This window comes from Typha latifolia, chromosome 7 (assembly GCF_019914945.1).
Source record: "Typha latifolia isolate L0001 chromosome 7, TyphaL0001v2, whole genome shotgun sequence".
Taxonomy (NCBI): Eukaryota; Viridiplantae; Streptophyta; class Magnoliopsida; order Poales; family Typhaceae; genus Typha; species Typha latifolia.
Genome location: NC_133092.1, coordinates 3,666,955 through 3,686,537, shown reverse-complemented (window position 1 = coordinate 3,686,537; position 19,583 = coordinate 3,666,955). Strand labels below are relative to the sequence as shown.

The 19,583-nt window shown below is 34.4% G+C and overlaps 1 protein-coding gene across 3 annotated transcripts in view; it reads right to left on the bottom strand.

Moving 5' to 3' along the window:
* LOC140791880 (transportin-1-like) overlaps positions 1 to 19,583 on the bottom strand; it is a 39,290-nt gene that overhangs the window by 2,482 nt on the left and 17,225 nt on the right. For 2 of the 3 annotated variants that reach the window (XM_073142588.1, XM_073142589.1), the window contains exons 14-25: positions 18,990 to 19,088; positions 15,240 to 15,365; positions 15,087 to 15,161; positions 14,844 to 14,915; positions 14,573 to 14,683; positions 9,842 to 9,925; positions 6,590 to 6,697; positions 2,267 to 2,368; positions 2,103 to 2,165; positions 1,958 to 2,032; positions 849 to 920; positions 627 to 751 (exon numbers count right to left, since the gene is read on the bottom strand). In XM_073142588.1, coding sequence (XP_072998689.1) covers positions 627 to 751; positions 849 to 920; positions 1,958 to 2,032; positions 2,103 to 2,165; positions 2,267 to 2,368; positions 6,590 to 6,697; positions 9,842 to 9,925; positions 14,573 to 14,683; positions 14,844 to 14,915; positions 15,087 to 15,161; positions 15,240 to 15,365; positions 18,990 to 19,088 — 1,112 coding nt within the window. The remainder of the gene's footprint in view (positions 1 to 626; positions 752 to 848; positions 921 to 1,957; positions 2,033 to 2,102; positions 2,166 to 2,266; positions 2,369 to 6,589; positions 6,698 to 9,841; positions 9,926 to 14,572; positions 14,684 to 14,843; positions 14,916 to 15,086; positions 15,162 to 15,239; positions 15,366 to 18,989; positions 19,089 to 19,583) is intronic. The other variant, XM_073142591.1, reaches the window with a different exon arrangement.

Sequence of the window (19,583 nt, the reverse complement as noted above, 5' to 3'; positions counted from 1 at the left end):
ACTAGGGGTTGTTCTAAGTCGACGGCGCCTAAGGCTTGGCCCCAACCACCTGCACCTCGGGCTTGGACCGAGCCACCCATAACCAAGGCTTGTCTTGAAACTAAACAGGATAGACCCTGGCATGAACCACCTACATCAAGACCAGGGCTTGAGCGACCCATGGCCAAAGATTGGCCCGAGCCACCTGTGACTAGGGCAGGCAGCGATTTGAAATAATAAGTCATGAGTCGACGCCACAATGGGCCCCCCTTCACGTGACGAAAGGGACCCACGAGAGGAACGAGGACATGCAATCTATAAAGACGGGTCGTTTAGGGAGACTCAAGTCCGGACCATACGACTCAAGTTCCCTAAGTTTGCGGGAGGTGATCTATCATGCTCTAATCCAAAAACATGATGGCCACAAAGAACTAGTTTATTATTGACTGAACCAGGATCACATCATGAAAAATGTACACCATCCTATTTGCAACCTACAAATTTACATGATTACATACATCAATGCCTATCTATCAAATATCTCATAAAATAAACTTCCATTTAACAAAAAAGCAACCAAGGCTACACTGAAAGTTAAAACATGTTACCAGTCATTGAAAAGGAAAAAAAGGAATGTAACATCTCACATGCATAAAGCAATACACCATGGTTCCATGAAATGTTCCATGTGTGGTGCTACAAAATCTGGACAGACCCAGCCAAGCCTCCCGAGAGTAATAGCACTGCTTACTAGAAGTGATTTGTTGAGACCCTATAATCATCACAGAAGATCAGCTAAAAAGACTTGGCAAATAAATTCGTAAAAAAGCTCAAAAGACTGGCAAACAAAATCATAAAAATCAAATCACCCCCGCATTTTGAAGAAGGGGAACCAAAGAAGAAACGACTGTCAATGCTACAGGAGAGACTTCTTGATTAACCTGAAATAGAATCACAGAAATAGAAGTGAAATTTCTAGTATCATTGCTTACAAAACAATCTCAAATGTCAACATCCATTGACGCATTAAATTCTGATGACAAAGTATAATTATGGAATGATGCACGGGTTGCCAAAACAACTGCCTTGAATCTCATTATCACTTCATTATGAAATTGTCTACTGACGAGCACTGAAGTAGATCATAAACTCTTTTTACTTTGCCCTTTTAAGAGTATCACATCTTAGTACTGTTGAGTTAAATGTCATAAAGTTCCTACTATAGTGCTTTTCTTCATAAACACACCTCTATACATGATAATATATAAACACATAGTTTCCTCCAAAATAATGTCTCCAGTTTGGGAATGCATTAATATTTACCTAAATCAGTAGGTCCTTGGTTGGATCTAAAGGAAGGAAGAGGATTACATACTCAAATTTACTAAACTGGAATAGCAACAAGTCAGAGCATAAAGTATTACCCAAATAACCCAAATAATGGGATAAAAATGAAGAGTCCTTGATTAACAAACTAAATAATGATGTCCTTCTTTGTTAAAAGATAAAATATAAGACATTACTACATAGAAAAGTAATGCAATCAATTTTAAAAAGCTATTCATGCCATTAACACAGAAAATCCCTGTGTCAGATTTCATGCTTGACACAAGCTTCGACATTGCTAAAAAGAAGCTCATAGCTCCCTACCAATGCCAGAGTTACCACCTTCATTAAAGCACTGGTCATACATGAGAGTAGTTGAAAGGCTATGCTACACAAACAAAATAATTGTAAAATCAGTACTTTTGCAGAGGAACTGATTCAATGATTCAACCATAAAGAAAAATCAAGAAATTAAGAAGAAAGAAAATTTTGAATGACGGTCTTGTTATGCTAGATAGTGGAGTTACCATAAATCACAATGACATCTAATTAAAAAAAAATCAATATTCCTATAATATATTAGTCCTATGATGGCCAACTACAATTTCACTTTTACTGGACATATTTAGTACTTGGCACCAAATGCACTAACCTTAATCACTAATTCTCCAATTGCCCAACAAGAATAGGTTGCCACTGATACAACCTCCTTGACTGCAAGAGGATTCTGCAATAGCGAAATTCTATGAGGATTGCCTGCCAGATATCAAGATTTGGAATGTCTAGTAGTACATCACCAATTGTTTGGCTGCAGCATTGAAGAACTCGAGCAGGCGAGGATGAAGATGAACAGAGCAAACCTGTTTATCAAGGAAAGATGTGCTCCATTCAAGCATTTACAGTTGGTAGGGAAGCAAGTTGCCAGAGCCAAAACTGTTGACCATCAATGTGTTTAACTCACTCTTGCAAGGTACCCAAGAAGAACAAAGGCACTTTGGCGAATATCAGCAGCATCATCTGTGCAGCATTGCAGAAGTAGGTCCCTCAAGTTGCTTTGTGCAACCTATAAAAGATGCAAGAAATGCCAGATTACGTTATCTACCACACTAGGAGCACTAAGGGTACATAGCTATAATAGAATATCTTTGATTAAAAGTAAATCAAGCTTTTAGTCAACTTCCTACAGATTGGTCTCACGCCTACAAAAGAATACTACTATAAAAATCTACCACTTTTGTTGATTTATCAATTACTCTAAAAGCTTAAAATGATAGAGAACAATTATTAAATTATATTATACTCTAACATTTCCCCTCACTTCTAGGCTCAAAATATTTTGAGAGGCCAAGAAGTGGGCTTAACTTAAATAGGCGAAGGTTCTTTTGTTTTATACAACATATAGTCTAGCAAATTGAAACTTAGGACCTCTGCTTAGATAACATATTAACTCATCAATTACTTTAAAAGTTTAAACTGATAAAGAACGGTGGTTTTCTTTTTTTACTATGTTAGACTCTCAACATCTTTATTTAAGAAAACCTTCTGTCATTATGATTATAATGTGAAAAACTATAGAACTATTTTTAATGATGTCATAGATGATAAGAAGGGTATAATGAATTCTAACGCAACCACTTTGTAACTTCATATATAAGAAGAAAATAACAAGTCCTCTTCAAGGCATAATATTGAGAATGCTCATTGAATAACAATTCAATAATAGTTTTCGGGTCTAATCATTATTGATATACTGAGTATCTTATTCGTTGATGCGAAATATTACGTAGCCATTGTCAACAACGTCAACAACCACAGTAGTAGAATTGCTAGGCCAAGAGAGGATAACTATAAGAACTAAAAATAAAAATAATCATAAATAAGAATAATAATAATAAAAAATATGTTTTGGAGCGCATGTGCACTGCACATGCGCACCCTTCACCCTCTCCCTCATCGACATGCGACGAGACAGCCGCGAGTATTTCGGCTAAATCCAAATCTGATTTAGATTTGAATTTTTCTATATAAATTAAACCCTAAATTATCTCTCTCTCTTTTTTACCCCAGCCTCCTTTCTTTTTCCTCTTTTTCTTTCTTAGCCATCAAAGTCATAACATGAGATCGTACCGCCGAAGCATCATCGGAGTAATAGGAGACTACCATGCGACTCGTCAGTAAGCCCTCTCCTATCCCTCAATTTTAATTAAAGTTTAATAGGTTAAAATAGAAATACATAATTTAGAGGATCGCAGCTTCGTCGGCTAATCATGTTGACCGACGGCTTCGAGTTGCCGCTGCTCATGCTCAGGAGCTTCACGTCGTTGTCCTCATGCCATGGCTGCCTTCAGGGAAAGCTCTTATGGCTCGAATCGCCACCGGCCAAGGAATAAGGTTGTTGGTCGTTGCCAGTGGCTTCTCCTCCACCTCGTGTAGTCGGCGTGGTCGTGAGGACCCTTCTCTCACTTCCCTTTCCTCCTTTCTTCTTTCTCCCTCATCAATCTCATTGGGGAAGAAAAGATTGGGCTCTAGTTCAACCCGAGTCAATCCTTTTCTTCTCTACGGTTTGGGTTTGGGTTTTAGACCCAACCCGACCCTTTCATAGTAAGTTATGGGCTGTGGGATAATCTGCAGCCCGGTCCTTCATTGATTTTAAGTTGTGCCTTGGCCCAACCCAATTAGTATGAGAAGAGAAGGTGAGCTACGGATCAGCTACAACCCAACTCAATCCAATGGGTTTAAATCAACCCATTTTAGCCATTTATTTAGTTTTAGAATTCATAAATTTTATTAGGGATAAATTAAAATTTATGTTATTTTTTTATTATTTAAAAGTGATGATTTTTAACATGTGGACTGGAGATTAGAAATTTCAATTGTATTACCTAGACTCAGGTGAGTGGGTTCACTCACATATTTATTCATATTGTATTTCGTACATTTTATCAAACCACGTAGTTCTTAGTGTACAAATTTATTTATTATATTTTCTGTATGCAATTTAATTATTATAATTCTGTGCAAAAAATATATAATTCAGTGCATCGCTATACTTCATACAAATTGCAAATTTTAGTGGGAAAAAATATAACTGGTATTTAGTATGATTTACTAAACAATCCCGGTATAAATCGCTTGCGACTTTTTGTGATGACTCAAGTCTAACTAGAAGTCCAGAAAAATGTCCTATTTCAAATCACTGCAGTAACTTTCTTAAATGACTAGCAAAATTAGGAAACAGTCACAGAATATATCGAAAGATTTTCTGAGGTGACTCTAATCTCTTTCAACGGTTAGTGGAAGAGATAGAATGTGTTTATCATATAGTGACACCTCCTGATAACCCTAACCAGATCAGCTATGAAGATAAAACCCGAGCGTCATCTTGAGGTGTCTTCTAGTTGATGGATCCATAGGGTATAAATCCAATTGAGACAAATGACATTTTACTATTAAGAAAAATTTTGCTATGTTGAAACTGAGCATGTTATGAAATATGACTTTCTATTATTATTATTATTATTGTCATTATTATTATTACTCTAAGAACTTGCTTAATAGAATTGTCATTTTATATCACTGAATTTAAATTTTTGTTTAACGTTATAAATTTTAAATTTATTTGGCTTTCGAATGGATTCCACTCACTGAGCTATAGTTGTTTGCTCATAGACTTTTCTCTTCTAATATTTCAGATATTGGGTAGCGAGGTAATTGAGCGAGATGCACCAAGACCCTACCTCCACTTAGGACTTACCTCTTTACCTTTCTGTTCTTTTGGTCTTTATGTTTTAGACTATTTGTTAATTCAATTTGTTTAGAGATACATTAGTGATGACATTAGTTATTTTTATTACAATTGGGTTAAATTATATAAAATAAATTCTTCTCTTTAATTAATTTTTATCATTGTATACTTAGATAGTTTTAGTAAGGCTTCATGTATCTCAAGCGTATTAAGGTACATGACTGATCATGATTCCGATTCGGGTCGTGACATAGATGCTTGGAAGTTAAAAAAGGTATACATTATGCACTAATGACTAGCTTGACTTAGATGACTAATGCCTTCTCTCAAGCACAGAATGTTTTTATCCATTCATGTTTGATTACGATTAGGAATATTACGCTCGAAATGATCACCACATCAAGCATCTATATCATCATAAGATTTTTGCCCTTTCAGGTCATTGAAATAGCTTCTTTGGTCAGTAATTGATTTTGTTCTATGATTGGAAATTTATTACTGTCAAGCTTATTTTGGATGTTCCTAGTTCATTTGTTCGAGAAAAATGGATCCTATAAGATTGGTTGTCTCGAAAAATGTATTGAAGATGTAGATATTAAATTGGTTGTCTCAAAAAATGTATTGAAGATATAGATATTAAATCTTATGGAAACTAGTTTATTCCTCCTTTTTACAAATATGTTCCTTTCATATGATAAGAGTATAGGGTTAAATAAATTGGATCTCTGTTAAGCCTTCTCCGGGTTAAATACTTATCTATCCATAAATAGTTTTCTAATAGATTGAGAGACAAATAATTCAACTTATTCACATGCACATGAATGTTGGGAATTCATATTACGCAAATGTTACATTGCTTTTTCTTAATATTGCTTTTCCTAATTCAAAATAAAGGTACTATCAAATCTGTCTTCTGTCTTACTAAAGTGCAATTAAAGAGGCTATCACTCGATGATCTTCTTCAGATCTTATTGTCTGGGCTCTGGTATCCGTATTAGCAGGCTTGATTCAGAGAAGAACATGCTCTTTCATCAAGGGAGAATAGGGGTATTAAGAAGAGGGATTTCCAAACCCCAAGCCCTTTTAGGGTCAAAAGTCTATACATTTGATCCCTCACTTAGTCAAAATTGTAATAAAATACACACTAGTGGGTGGGTAAAATCTTTTGGTCAGACATTAAGGCAAGGAAGGCAAGTTTCCTACTTGATGCTTTGAAAAAGGATTTCCAAAACCTTATTTCAAACTAAGGGAACTCTAAGATCACTGCTTTTAGTATAGTCTTAAGGTGATGGAAGGTATATAGTTCCATGGCATCAAGTTGTATCTTATAAAGTCCTCTACATGGATGTAGTCGATGTACAAGTATCACATTTTTCAGTACCAAAAGACCAAAAGAAATATATCAGGAATCAAGACACACCTTTTTGTCAAGAAAATGAGAAGAAACTAAGAGGAAAGCAACTCCATACATGTTAACCATTATGATAATTACTTTTAGGAGACTTATACTTGTTCATCATTCTTCAGAAAAAAATTTACCAGTTTCTCTATGACACTTCCAAGGCCTTCAGTAAGCTCTATTAACAAGTCCAATGAGCAGACAACAAACTCTTTATCATATGGAACACCGGCTGAAACATGATCAATCTGCAATTAAAATCCAAAGGTCACAAGCAATTAATAAGATCTACAATGACATATAGAATGCAATTCAGAAGGGGTACACTCTAATTTGTATTGCTGAATGCCATATGAAGCAACTAGGTGAATTACTGAGTTCAATGCACCTTATACTGATTATTTAACATACAAAACAGACAGTTATGGCACAGATTATCACCTAAGCATAAACACGCTAGAGTTCTAGGTATAGGTGCATCCAAGATGATACATTATTATGCTTTAACATAATTTCTCAAACCCCTAATCATTTTCTTAAGCCCTCATCAGCCAAGATAGAGGCCAGCATGAACTTGTCTGGGGGATGCCAAGGAGACCACAATTAGGACTGTCAAAATAATCAAGCCGGCTCGAGCTCGGCTCGATATGGCTCGATCAAGCTAGCTTCAGAAATGAGTCAAGCTAAGCCGAGCTTGATCTTCGAAATAGGCTAAAAAAATCATTTCAAGCCAAGCTTGATCATGAGCTCTCTAGATCAAGTAGGTTCGATAAGGCTCAAAATAATAATTATTATTATATATATATATAATGAATAATACTTGTTATACTACACTATACTTATGTTATATTCTAAAATTTATTTAAGTAAATTATTATGTACCCTGATTCTAAATTCTGATCCTAATATATCTTTTCTAAGTACTTGGATAATTCTGCTAATTTATATTTTTGAATTAGACCTTATTTTAAGCTTCATTAAGCTAAATTTAATTCAAGCTTCATCAGGCTCAAAATTTGGTATGAATTGATTAAGGTTTAGAATTGCTTATTGATCAGCTCGTTTAGGCTCGAGCTCGAAATTGGCTCGAATTAAAATTATTCCAATTCAAGTTTGATCACAAATCTAGGCTCAAAATTATTTTCAATTCAAGCTTGATAAAAACTAGGCTCGATTACACCCCTAACCACAATCAAGGCAAATTTGTCTAATTGCTCCTTAATTCCTGCTAACTTTGAAGAAGTTTCAATAAATAGAATCCTAATCACATGTGGAAGCGCTCACAACCAGCAAACAAGCAGACTGACTATTGATAAAAAACAGAAGACTTAAAACAAAATTACTAGCGCTACTTAAATAGTTAAAATTACTCATTTGAGCAGTAGTTAGTCACTTGAAAGTTTGAATTTGTGAAGGTAACACCTTCAAACTAATCCAGTGGTCATTTTTCTCAGTGAGCAAACATGAATATTAGCTAAATTATCTAATATTATAATAAAAAGCCCAAAAAACTTTATCTGACAGACCAAAATAGTAAGACCTCCATGCTAAAAGAATACAAAATATGATATCTCATAATTATAGTACACTTCAGTTGCACTTATAGGTTATCTTTCCAGTCAGTGCTGTAGCAAATTATTACAAGTCCATTAAGAATTGAAAAAACAAATTGCGCACATGTGGTCACCCTTCTCCTCTCGCCCGTTACGCGACGAGGAGGTGGTGGCTATGGAAATACCAGCCACTCTGAATCTAATTCGGTTTCCAAATCAAAATAAAAAAAAACCTACCTTATAAATCAAAATCTAATCCTAAATTTTGTTCTACAAGCCAATTGCAGCCCAGCCCAAGCCTTGGGTTTGAAGTAACTCAATTTAATAATTAATTAATTTAAATTTCAGAAATTATGATATTGATTAAATTTAAATATGTTATTATTTAAGGTTGTGATTTGCTGTAACACGTGGACTAGAGATTTCAATATTTTTATCTATATTCAGGCGAGTGAGTTTACTCACATATTTATTCGTCTTATACTTTGTGCTATTTATCAGATTATGTATATTTGTGTGTGTATATTAATTATTAGATTTCTATGTGCAAAAAATATGACTCGGTGTATTACTATACTTCATGCAATTAGCAACTTTAATGATCATATATATTTGTCAAAAAAAACATAATAGATATTTTGTATGACTTAGGGAATAGTCCCAAAACATAGATCACTTGTGACTTTCCGTGGTGACTCAAGTTTACCTGAAAGTTTAGGTAAATTATTTTAGATTATTACAGTAACTTTCTTAGGTGACTCTAATGAGATTAGGCAATAGTCTTAAGTTAAATCAAAAGACTTTCTTAGGTAACTCTAATCTCTCTCAATTATTAGTGGAAGAGATAGGGTGTGTTTATTATATAATGACACCTCCTGATATATTCTTTAGAAAAAGAGACAGGATGCGTTTATCATATAATGATTCTTTCCGATGACTCTAACTGAATCAGCTATAACGAAAAGACCCCAACGCCATCTCGAGGTGACTTTAGTTAATGTGGATCCACAAAACATTGACTCAATTGAGATAAATAACATAATTATTATTGAGACAAATTCAGTATGTTGATACTAAGCATGTTGTGGAATATGACTTACTTTGTTATTGCTTGTGTCGTTATTATTATTGTTATTATAAATATGCTTAGCAAAATTGTCTTTTTATATCATTGAACTTGGATTTACCCAAAGTTGTGTATGAATTCAAATTTATTTGGCTTTTGAGTCAATTCCATTCATTGAGCTAAGAATATTGGCTCATGAGATCTCTCTTCTAATAGTTTCATGTACTGATTAATGTAGTGACTCAGCGAGATGCATTGAAATCCACCTTCATTTAGGATCTACCTCTTTTCATTCTTAGTTCTATTAGTCTTTACGTTTTAAACCATCTGTTATTTCAATTTGATTGGAGACACATTAATGGTAACATTACATTGATCATCTTTACTTATTGTTGGATTATATTTACTAGAGTTAGATATTTATAAAATAACGTCATTGTGCACTTAGAATAATTATTTTTAGGGCTTCGTTTATCTCAACTGTATTGAGGTACATAGCCACTAATGATTCCAATTTTAAGTCTTGAGATCAAAAACTAACATGTGTCATGAAACTTGACTTAGAAGAGAACAATATAAATATGATGAACTTTTATACTCAACAATTATGTACAAGAAAAGAATATGCTATTTACAATGGTATTATGGATTTTAAATTTAAGGTCCATTTATCGGTCTTACTCAAATGAACCAACCAAAAACAGTAGCACAAACCAAAAGATGATTAAGACTTAAAAGTAAATGAGGAGAAACTCAAAAGCAAAAGAGAATACCTTTGCTAATTCTTGGGTCTGGATAAGATTGATACACCTATGAAATACTGGTTCAGCAAACTGAGAAAAACCTGGTCCTAATGCCTAAAAAGTTGGATACAGCAGGTCAGTTCTTCTAATTACAATCGATCTTCAAGCATAGAAATGAAAGGAAACAAGCCATACATAGCAGGTGTGCAAACATGGGTTAGAGATGGGCTGTATAGAGAAAAGTTAACAAAGCATTACTTTTTAGAGAGCAAGAAATTTACTCAAATCTAGCATATGACTGGGATATAAATCCTCATCAACTATTCCTGAGATTCTATTGACCAATGACTGTTGAAACAACTACAACTTCGAAGGTGCTAGAATAAATTCAATAGGAAAAGTTAATTAGGACAAAGATGACAGTAACAAAAAACTCAGGTCAAGAATTTGACCATCCGTAAGAACCATGAACAATGAAGTCCTGCATTTTTTTTTCTTATCTACTGTGTCAGTATATTTTGAATTTCTAAGAGATGCATTTAACAATAATATGCTAATGAAAAGAAAACTTCAGCAGATGCATGCTAAATTTGCGACCAAGAGATAAATGCAAATAAACTGTCTTTGGACCTAGTATTCATGATCTGAAAATGATTAGTATCACTTAAAGTATACACCATATAATGTCAAATTCAAATCAAATTTTCCAACAGGTCATATCAACAATGACCATGCCATTGGCACACCCCTACGTGCCACTGGCACGTATTTATAATATTTTTAATAAATTTTTTGGGATATTTAAAAATGTTTTAAGTTTTTGATATGTCAATCTTTGGTTTTTAGTTTAAATATATATATTAAAAGTTCAAAAGCTACATTATAATTCTTTATCTTTAGATTATTTTTTAAATGATATACTTTATTAAAGATAAATCAACAGTTAAATATAAATATTATTCAACACATACTATGATTGAAAATATTCATAAAACTAATATTAATGATTGAACACTCTATAATATAATTGAACACATAATATAAATTGATAATAGTTTAATAACTAAATTCAATATCTAGTTGAATGTAAAATAACGAGGATCAAAATCTTCACTTGCTGGTACAAAAATAGCACAAGAATATTGTATTAAATACTATTAATATTTTTCACAACTCATTCACTGATAGTATTGCTCATTGTAACATTTCACATAGTATTTATAAAAATAAGAATTTTATATTTCTCCTATGATATGATATGATATGGATATTAAATATGCATGGGAATGAACATCATCGACACAGGCACACACATCATAAGCATATGCAAATTGTGGATATAGAGTATAATAAATGTGTTGTAGCTCTGGTGGGTGTGATTGATATAATGATAATTATAATAAACTTATATCATTCTGTGGGCGCATCTCTCTTGATGTCGTACTATCTACAGACTCAAGTCCTCTATAAAAATAATACATTTCTAAAAAGGTTGTGTAACAGGAACATATGTCTCATCTCTATCATCACCGTCATCAAACTAAGTCTCGTTATTATCACCATTACTATCACTGTCATCATCATCATCATCTCTAATCTCATTACCATCAATTTTATCTAAGCCTTCTTAATAATCAATTAATCAGTTGATTTGATAATGATCGATGAAAATAGAAAATTTTGAAAAAAAGGAATCCACATGGCACAACGACCAGCACATGGCCGTGCTGAACGGCACGCATCACGCTGGTCATCCATGTGTCATATAAATTTTAGTGTGCCAAAACTGAGATCCAATTATCTTTACCTTTGTAGGTTTTCTGATGCAATTATGAAGAACATAGTAATAGAGTCAATTGTTTCAGGAAGTGAGTTCAATGCCCACTCAAATACATCCTTGAGAAACCACGCTTACAATTAGTTGGACCCAAATAAATACATGCATGTAACTGATACTGCACCTACTGGAGCAAAGTTTGATCCAAGATTGCAAACTGATACTGCACCTACTGCAAACTTAAAGCTACTTTAATTAATACCAAAAACAAGCCTTCACTAAACTCCAAAGCAGGTGACAAGAGAAAATAAAGACTTTATCTTAGAACATTTATATGAATATAGGATGTTGAAACTTCAAATTGGAGTGAATACCACTTTTAGACACATGTACTTGCACAAGCGCAGAAGAATAGCCCACCTTAGTTACACTCTAGCAACTCTTGCTAGGCAACTGGTCATCAGAGAGACTTTGATATCAAGCATATTTTAGTTTTTATATGTTAGGGTATTTCGTCTATTTCTCTTTTGTTCTTTTCGCCTATATAAAATATAAGAACAAAAAAAAGAGTCACACATGCACCCCCTCCCCTTCCTTCTCCTTCGTAGTTACGCGACAGAGAAGTGGTCGCGAGATTTCAACCACTCCGAATTCGATCCCAAATAAATATTCAAAAACCTATCCTATAAATCAAAACCCTAACCCTATTATTTTCTCATACGCCGTTCTCTTTCTCTCTCTCTTTTCTTTCCCTCGGAGCACTTACCGTCAGATCGGAGCATCAAAGCACTGCCGGAGTGATCGAAGACTACCCAACGACTCAACAGTCAGTCTTCTCATATCTCTCATAATTAATTTAAAGTTTAATAAGTTAGAATAGAAATACCTATTTTTGGGTAAAGCAGTGTCGCCAGTGAATCAAGTTGGGGTCACTACTGCTAGTGTGCTGGAGCTTCATGCCGTTAGCCTCATGACGTAGGCATGCTTTGCTGGAGCCCTCGTAACTTGGTTTGCTGTAAAAGACGATTCCATGGCCGACGGCTAGAGAGTCAAGCGGCTAGTCATCAACGATGGCTTCTCCTCCACCTCATGTGGTCTGGGTGATTGTGAGAGTGTCGGGGAGCTTGGAATGTGGCCGGTGGACCATCGACGGTAGTGGTCGCCGATGGACTCTCTCCTTCTCTACCTCGCATCGATTACCATGGGGAGAAGATTTGGTTAGGCTCGATTCAAACCCAAGCCAACACTTTTATTCTTTTAGTGTCTTCGTGTTCAAGTTTGGTTTTTGGATCCAAAGACCCGACCCAAACTACTTTAATGGACGGTGGTGTGCGGGTTAGCCCGCAGCCCAATCCATTGTGTTTCGGTTAGGCCTTGGCCTAGCTAGATTAATATATTGGTGTGAGTTTGCGGGCCAGCCACGCCCAGCCCAATCCAATGGGTTTAAATCAACCTATTTTAACTATTTATTTAGCTTTAAATTTGAGAAATCATGATATTATTTAATTTAAATTTTTTTTGTTATTTATTATTAAAGGTGGTGATTTTTAGCACGTAGACTAGATATTAGAGATTAGAGATTTCAATTGTCTTATCTAAACTCAGGTGAGTGAGTTCACACACATATTTATTCACAATTGTATTTTATACCTTTTATCAAACAATGTATTCTCACTCACTCACATATTTATTCATAATTGTATTTTATGCCTTTTATCAAACAATGTATTTCTCTGTGTACAAATTTATTTATTGTATTTTATGTGTGCAATTTAATTATTTATAATTCTAGGCGAAAAATATATAATTGAGTGCATCGCTATACTTCGTATAAATTGCACATTTTAGTGGAGAAAAATTTAACTAGTATTTGGTATGACTTAGAGAACAGTCCTAGTATAGATTGCTTGCGACTTTTCGTAGTGACTCAAGTCAAACTGAAAGTCTAGGAAAAGTTATATTTTAGATTACTGCGGTGACTTTTTTAGATAACTCTGGCGGGGTTAGGAAACAGTCTAACCTTAGATCGAAAGACTTCCCGAGGTGACTCTAATCTCTCTCAACGTTAGTAGAAGAGACAGAGTGTGTTCATCACATAGTGATACTTCGTGATAATTCTAACCGGATCAGCTATGAGGAACAAACCCGAGCGTTATGACTTCTAGTTGATGTGGATCCATAAGATATAAACTCAATTGAGACAAATGACATTATTATTGTTATTGGAAAAAATTCTAATATATTTAAATTGAGCATATTATGAGATATGACTTTCTGTTATTATTATTGTTGTCATTATTGTTACTTTAAAAACATGCTTAATAGAATTGTCATTCTATATAGTTAGATTTAGATTTTATTTTAAGAATTTAATTGACTTTTGAGTGGATTCCACTCACAAAGCTATAGTTGTTGGCTCATAAATTTTTCTTCTTCTAATATTTCAGGTAATTCTCAGCATAACGATTGAACAAGATGCACCGAGACCTCACATCTACTTAGAATCTACCCCTTTATCTTTTCGTTCTTATGGTCTTTATGTTTTAGACTATTTGTTAATTTAATTTGCGAGAGACATATTAGTGATAACATTTATCATTTTCATTATTATTGGGTTAAATTATATAAATCATATTCTTATTTTCTTTCATTCTTGTCATTGTGTACTTAGAAAGTATTAGTAAGGCTTCGTATAACTCAAGCGTATTGAGGTACATGGCGGTCATAATTCTAATTTCAAATCATGACATAAAAGCTTGAGATGTTTATGTTGAAAATTAATGAATATTTGGATATTTTGAGGTTGCCTACTTTTTCTTGTTGGTGGATTCCAACACCATGTTGGTAGATTCCGCGAGTTTGTTACTTTGTTCTTTGTTGATACTTTCGTTCTACAATTCACATAATTTCGAACTACATAAATGTTCTTTAGAAGGTCAAAAGATGCAGAACAAACTAAAGCTAAAATGTTCGATAAAGGATACCTGTGCTATGGAAGCAAAGCACTCAAATAATGGAAATAAATCTTTGTCCAAGTTCAATAGTTGTTGCCACTTTGAGATCAATGGTGGCATCAATATGCCAATATACTTTGGCTGCAAAGAACTAACATATATAATTAGCATTCTGTACATGTTATGTCAAAATTGAACCATAATTATAATTTATCTCAAAATGTCACCAAATAATTCATAGAAAGAATATTAAGAGGAAATTAGGAGAGCACAAGCACTGCTATATGAAGAATGCCAATACCTGATTTAACTCTGCTCCAACAGCATCTGCAAGAGCACCAATAGCATTACAGACAATCTGGAAATTGCATCTCTACAAAAGACAACGAGACTTAAATTAGATGCCCAAGAAAAATAACAATTAATCTACAACACTAATAAGATGCATTAATCACTTTAATGGTACAGCATCTGTAGTACTGTTCTGCATAAGTCTAGCTGCAATAATGATAAGATCCAAAAACACTCAACTTTAAGAACAAACCTGGTATCTTGCAAAAGCACATAACAAGTGTTGCAGAATTATTTCCAAGTGTGGCACTAGTTCCTCAGCTCCCTTCTGTCAGAATAAATCAACGCTGCCACAAGTTGATACAAAATCAGCAAGAAATATAACCACTCAAGTTACTCAAAGAACCTCTTCAAGAGTTGCAAATGCTGAGCAAGCAGCTTCTTGCACACGCTTATTGGGATCCAATAATCTTCTGAGCAGTCCCATGAGAACTTTATCAAATTGTTCACGCCCATTTTGCTGATGAATTCCCTGGATTATCATTGAAATAAAAATCAATTTCGTGCTGATATGCTGAATCGCTGATTGATCAAAATACAATACACAAAAAAAAGAGCTACCAAGAAAATGAAGGATAGTTGGGACAATACTTACAAAAGACCTTCCAACATAGGTAAAGAGGATTCTTCTGTTGTCAGAGAGGGATTAACAGACAACTTGATACTGCTATACCCCCAAGATAAATCACAGTGCAGCCACTATAGTGACAAATGGAAAAGGAAGAAATATAGCTGTATTATATGACAACACATCAATGAGGAAAGCTTCTTCGCCACATTGAAGGTCATAAGTTATGTACTCTACTATTCTCACACTGAGGGAACCATTTTCTTCAATGACCATCCAACCAAAAGAAATCCCTCATTATAAAAGAGGTACTAACAAATGAAATATGCAAAACAAAGGTACTTTCATCTTCAATAACAAGCTCAGGGTCCTCATATCTGAATCGTGGTAGTTCTTATTTATTCAATTAAATAGTATACTTCTTTGCTACCATGATTATCCATTATTTAGTATGTGTTGCATTTTAGTTCATTAATTAAATGAAATGTAAGTGTGACTAAATCTTACAACATTTTATTTGCATACAGCTCCATGTTTAACACAATAAAAAGGATATTATTTTCCTTATTCACCTAGAAACATTGCAAGTAAAGGGAACCGGCCAAGTTACATTGTGTTTATTAGAGGTATGATATACAATGTCGGTATGTTACTTCTTAGCTTAAGCTTGGAATGCAAAGTTACTTGTTTTCTAGCATGGCATTAAAGCCTGTTTTTCTATAAATCTAGAGTTTGAACCTTATTTAGTTCAATTTAATCTCTATTTTCTACTATTTATTCTTATGCGGTGTGGAGAGTTGCACGCCTTGACCTTTCATTTATCCACGTGCAGTATATAGGGCCACAAAAGACATATTAAAAGCATGATATACATTGTTTGTCTATTACTTGTCAGCTTAAGCTTAGAATGCACTTAACTGCATAAGGAATTTAGTTACATCTTCCTATCACCAATTGGTTTTGTAAAAGAGGACACACCTTTCTTGCTTGAATTCATATTAGGTAGAAATTGAAGACAAATTTCTAGCATGCTAGCACTTAGGGCTGTCAAAATAAACGAGCAACTCGAGCTTGGCTAAAGATCGACTCAGCTTAGGCTTGGCTTGAATATAAATGAGCTGATCCTAAACAAAATAGCTGACTCGAAATAAAATTCGAGTCAAGCATTAGCAAAGCTGGCTCACTCAAGGCCCTGCCAGAAAAGTTCAAAATGGTTATGTACTAATTTATATTATATAAAAATTATAGTCATTGGATTTTAATTTAATAGCTTCCATTTCTGTCAACTTTATTATAATACTTTGTCCTTGTCTATTTATTTATATTCCATCCTTCTTCTCTGTCTTATATCATTTGCCACCCACTCAAATTTTATTACTTATTTTATATTAGTATTTTCTTCATTTTCCTATGACCTATCCCATCTTCTCTCTCATTCCATCTCATTTAATCAATTATCATCTGACTCACATTTTTTTTCTTATTTTCTTTATCCTTCTTCTTTCTCCTTATACAAACTTATCCCATCCTCTCTTTCCCCATTTTGTTTCGACTCCTCCTTCACACCAAAATCCAAAACACAACCCCATAATAGTATTATCAACGTCAGCCTTCTTCCCAATGCCAACAAGCACCGCCACCCTCCTCTCATCCAACTCTCTCTTCTGCCGATAACTCTCTCTCTCTCTCCTCGTTCTCTCACCTCTTTTCTCCCTTGCTCTGGATTATGACAACGCCTATGACTCTTGCTCTCACATAGGCCAGCGCTAATCTCTCTCCTCTCCTTCCTCTTTCCTCTCTTCCTCCTATTTTCTGGGCTCATTTCGAGCTCAAGCTCGAATTGATTTGGCTCGAGCTCAGCTCAAGATCAAGTGAGCCGAGCCTAAACATATGTTTTTGGCTCGAAATTAATTTCCAACCAACCTTGAGCAACTCCAAGCTCTGCTCCTTTACACCTCTACTAGCAATACCTTCTCAATCAATAGTAAAAGTTGCTCAATCTTTCTATTGAACCTTCTTACCTCTAATTAAACTATATATTATAGAGTAAACAATTAAATATCATACTTTATCAGAAAAGTATGCATGATGGTTACAAATGCAATTGAGGGGTCTTTTTAGCTCATTCAAATAAACAAATGCAACGGTATATCGGTATAGTATAAAGAACTACTCTAGTAGATCTATTTCAGAAGACATATTAAGGAACACCCACTATTTTCAAATTCTGATCTAGGAGTCAAAAGAAAGAAAATAACTTATATTCCTGGATTTGTATGTACATAATCTTCCCGCGTGTGATATCTATGATATGAGATTGCGAAATGGAAGCTGATGGATAGCAAAAGATAAGTGAAGAAGATATTCGTTCATGTAGAAAATAGAAGAACTCGTGAATGTCCACTGTCAATGAACTTTCTGTAAAGCTACTAAACTAAAATCACCACTTAATCTTCAAGAATTTCTAATTGGACACTTCAACTGGAGGCCTTGTAAGCTTTGATGCATGAACTTCAAGAAACAGGTGTATAGACATTAGAGGTGAGTTTTACAGGGATACATTGAAATTCTGCTAGTACTTTGGAAGCCACTAGGCGAGACAAATACCTATCCTGATGCAGTCAGTTTCTTAATAGAAGCAGCTCACAAGTTTAATCATGCCAAGCATCAGCAGTTGAAAAAGCAAGATTAACTTATAGTGAACATGCATCACGGCTATAGGTATGACAACCATAAGAGTCAGTCCAACATGCAATAGTTAGTATTGAAACTTGCAAGTATAAGGAACACATGATAAACTAGAGTTTTGACTTCTCTGCTACCAATTTATCTTGGCAACTAATCACACAATAAGACAAATTAACTGAAAGAGAAATATTCCTAAATGAATTCATTCTCCTTCAGTCAAATAAATTTGATAAGGCCAAGCATAAAGGTTTTATAATCTCCAAAAGCAGGAATTTTACACTATCAGGTTGTGCTTGACGTTATCAGCTGAGCAATTCTTAGTCTCAGGAATATGCAAAGCTTAAGTTTCATTGTTAATCTTGAGACAAAGATGATAAAAAATCTCACCGCTAAAGCAAATTGCATTGAAAAATCCCTCTAAAAGAGGTGAAAGATGTTTTAGTTGATTTGTTTTAAAAGGCTTGTTTGGTTTGAGGCTAAGCTCCAAACTTGATTAGTTGGCCTTATTTCTTAGTCTTAATTTTTTAAAAAGTGAACTTGAATAATAAAAATAAAATAAAAGGATGTTTAGTTACTAAACCAGGTTAAGGATCCTAAACGAGTTCGGGAACCCTCCCTAAACAAACCAAACGGGTCCAAAGAGATTGGTTCCCTTTTCAATCGAGCTCTCTCCTTTATAACCAAAGAATGTTCAATAATTAATTGAGCAGGAAGCTAAAATCATGCTTGAATAACAAAAATCAATAATAGAGATAAAATCTGTCGCGTATACTGCATATTAACATATTCAGTGAAAGAAAGGAGAAATGGATAATCTCCGGAATAGTAGTTCACGTTTACCTGAACAATATACTTGCTATAGCGAGAAAGCGCCCAACAAGTGATACTCCTTATGAGAGGGAATTTATCATCAAGAAGCGGCATGAGACATGCAACTACCTGCAAATATAGAAGCAACTGAGCAACTTGTGAGATATGAGCACACCAACTTGATGAATGAAAATTAATGACACACCAAAGAGATAGACAATAAAATTCACCGGATAACAAATTAAAACTTGTTACACTATTATATTCTGAAGTCCGGTTGCGGGCAACTTAAGAAGGCTCCTGTGATTGAGGAAATCTTATTAATTGCTGTTAACGTCACATCAACCCAAAATTAATGGTGCCAAAATCCCCGGCCACAGGAAAATCAAGCAAGAGAGAGGCTTGCCTCTTGCCATAAGACCATAGGACCAGTTGACAAGTAAAACAATCTCTTAGAGGTTATGTTCGTGGCTATAAAACCAAGAAGTGACCATTCCAAAAAAAACTTTTGAGAGATAGAAAAAGTTTACATGAGGTTGAAAATTCTATAAACGGTTCAGGATATGGTTTTCTAAGTCAATCTAGAAAAGTTCAGCGGAAGACAATTATAAACCAAATCAAGCA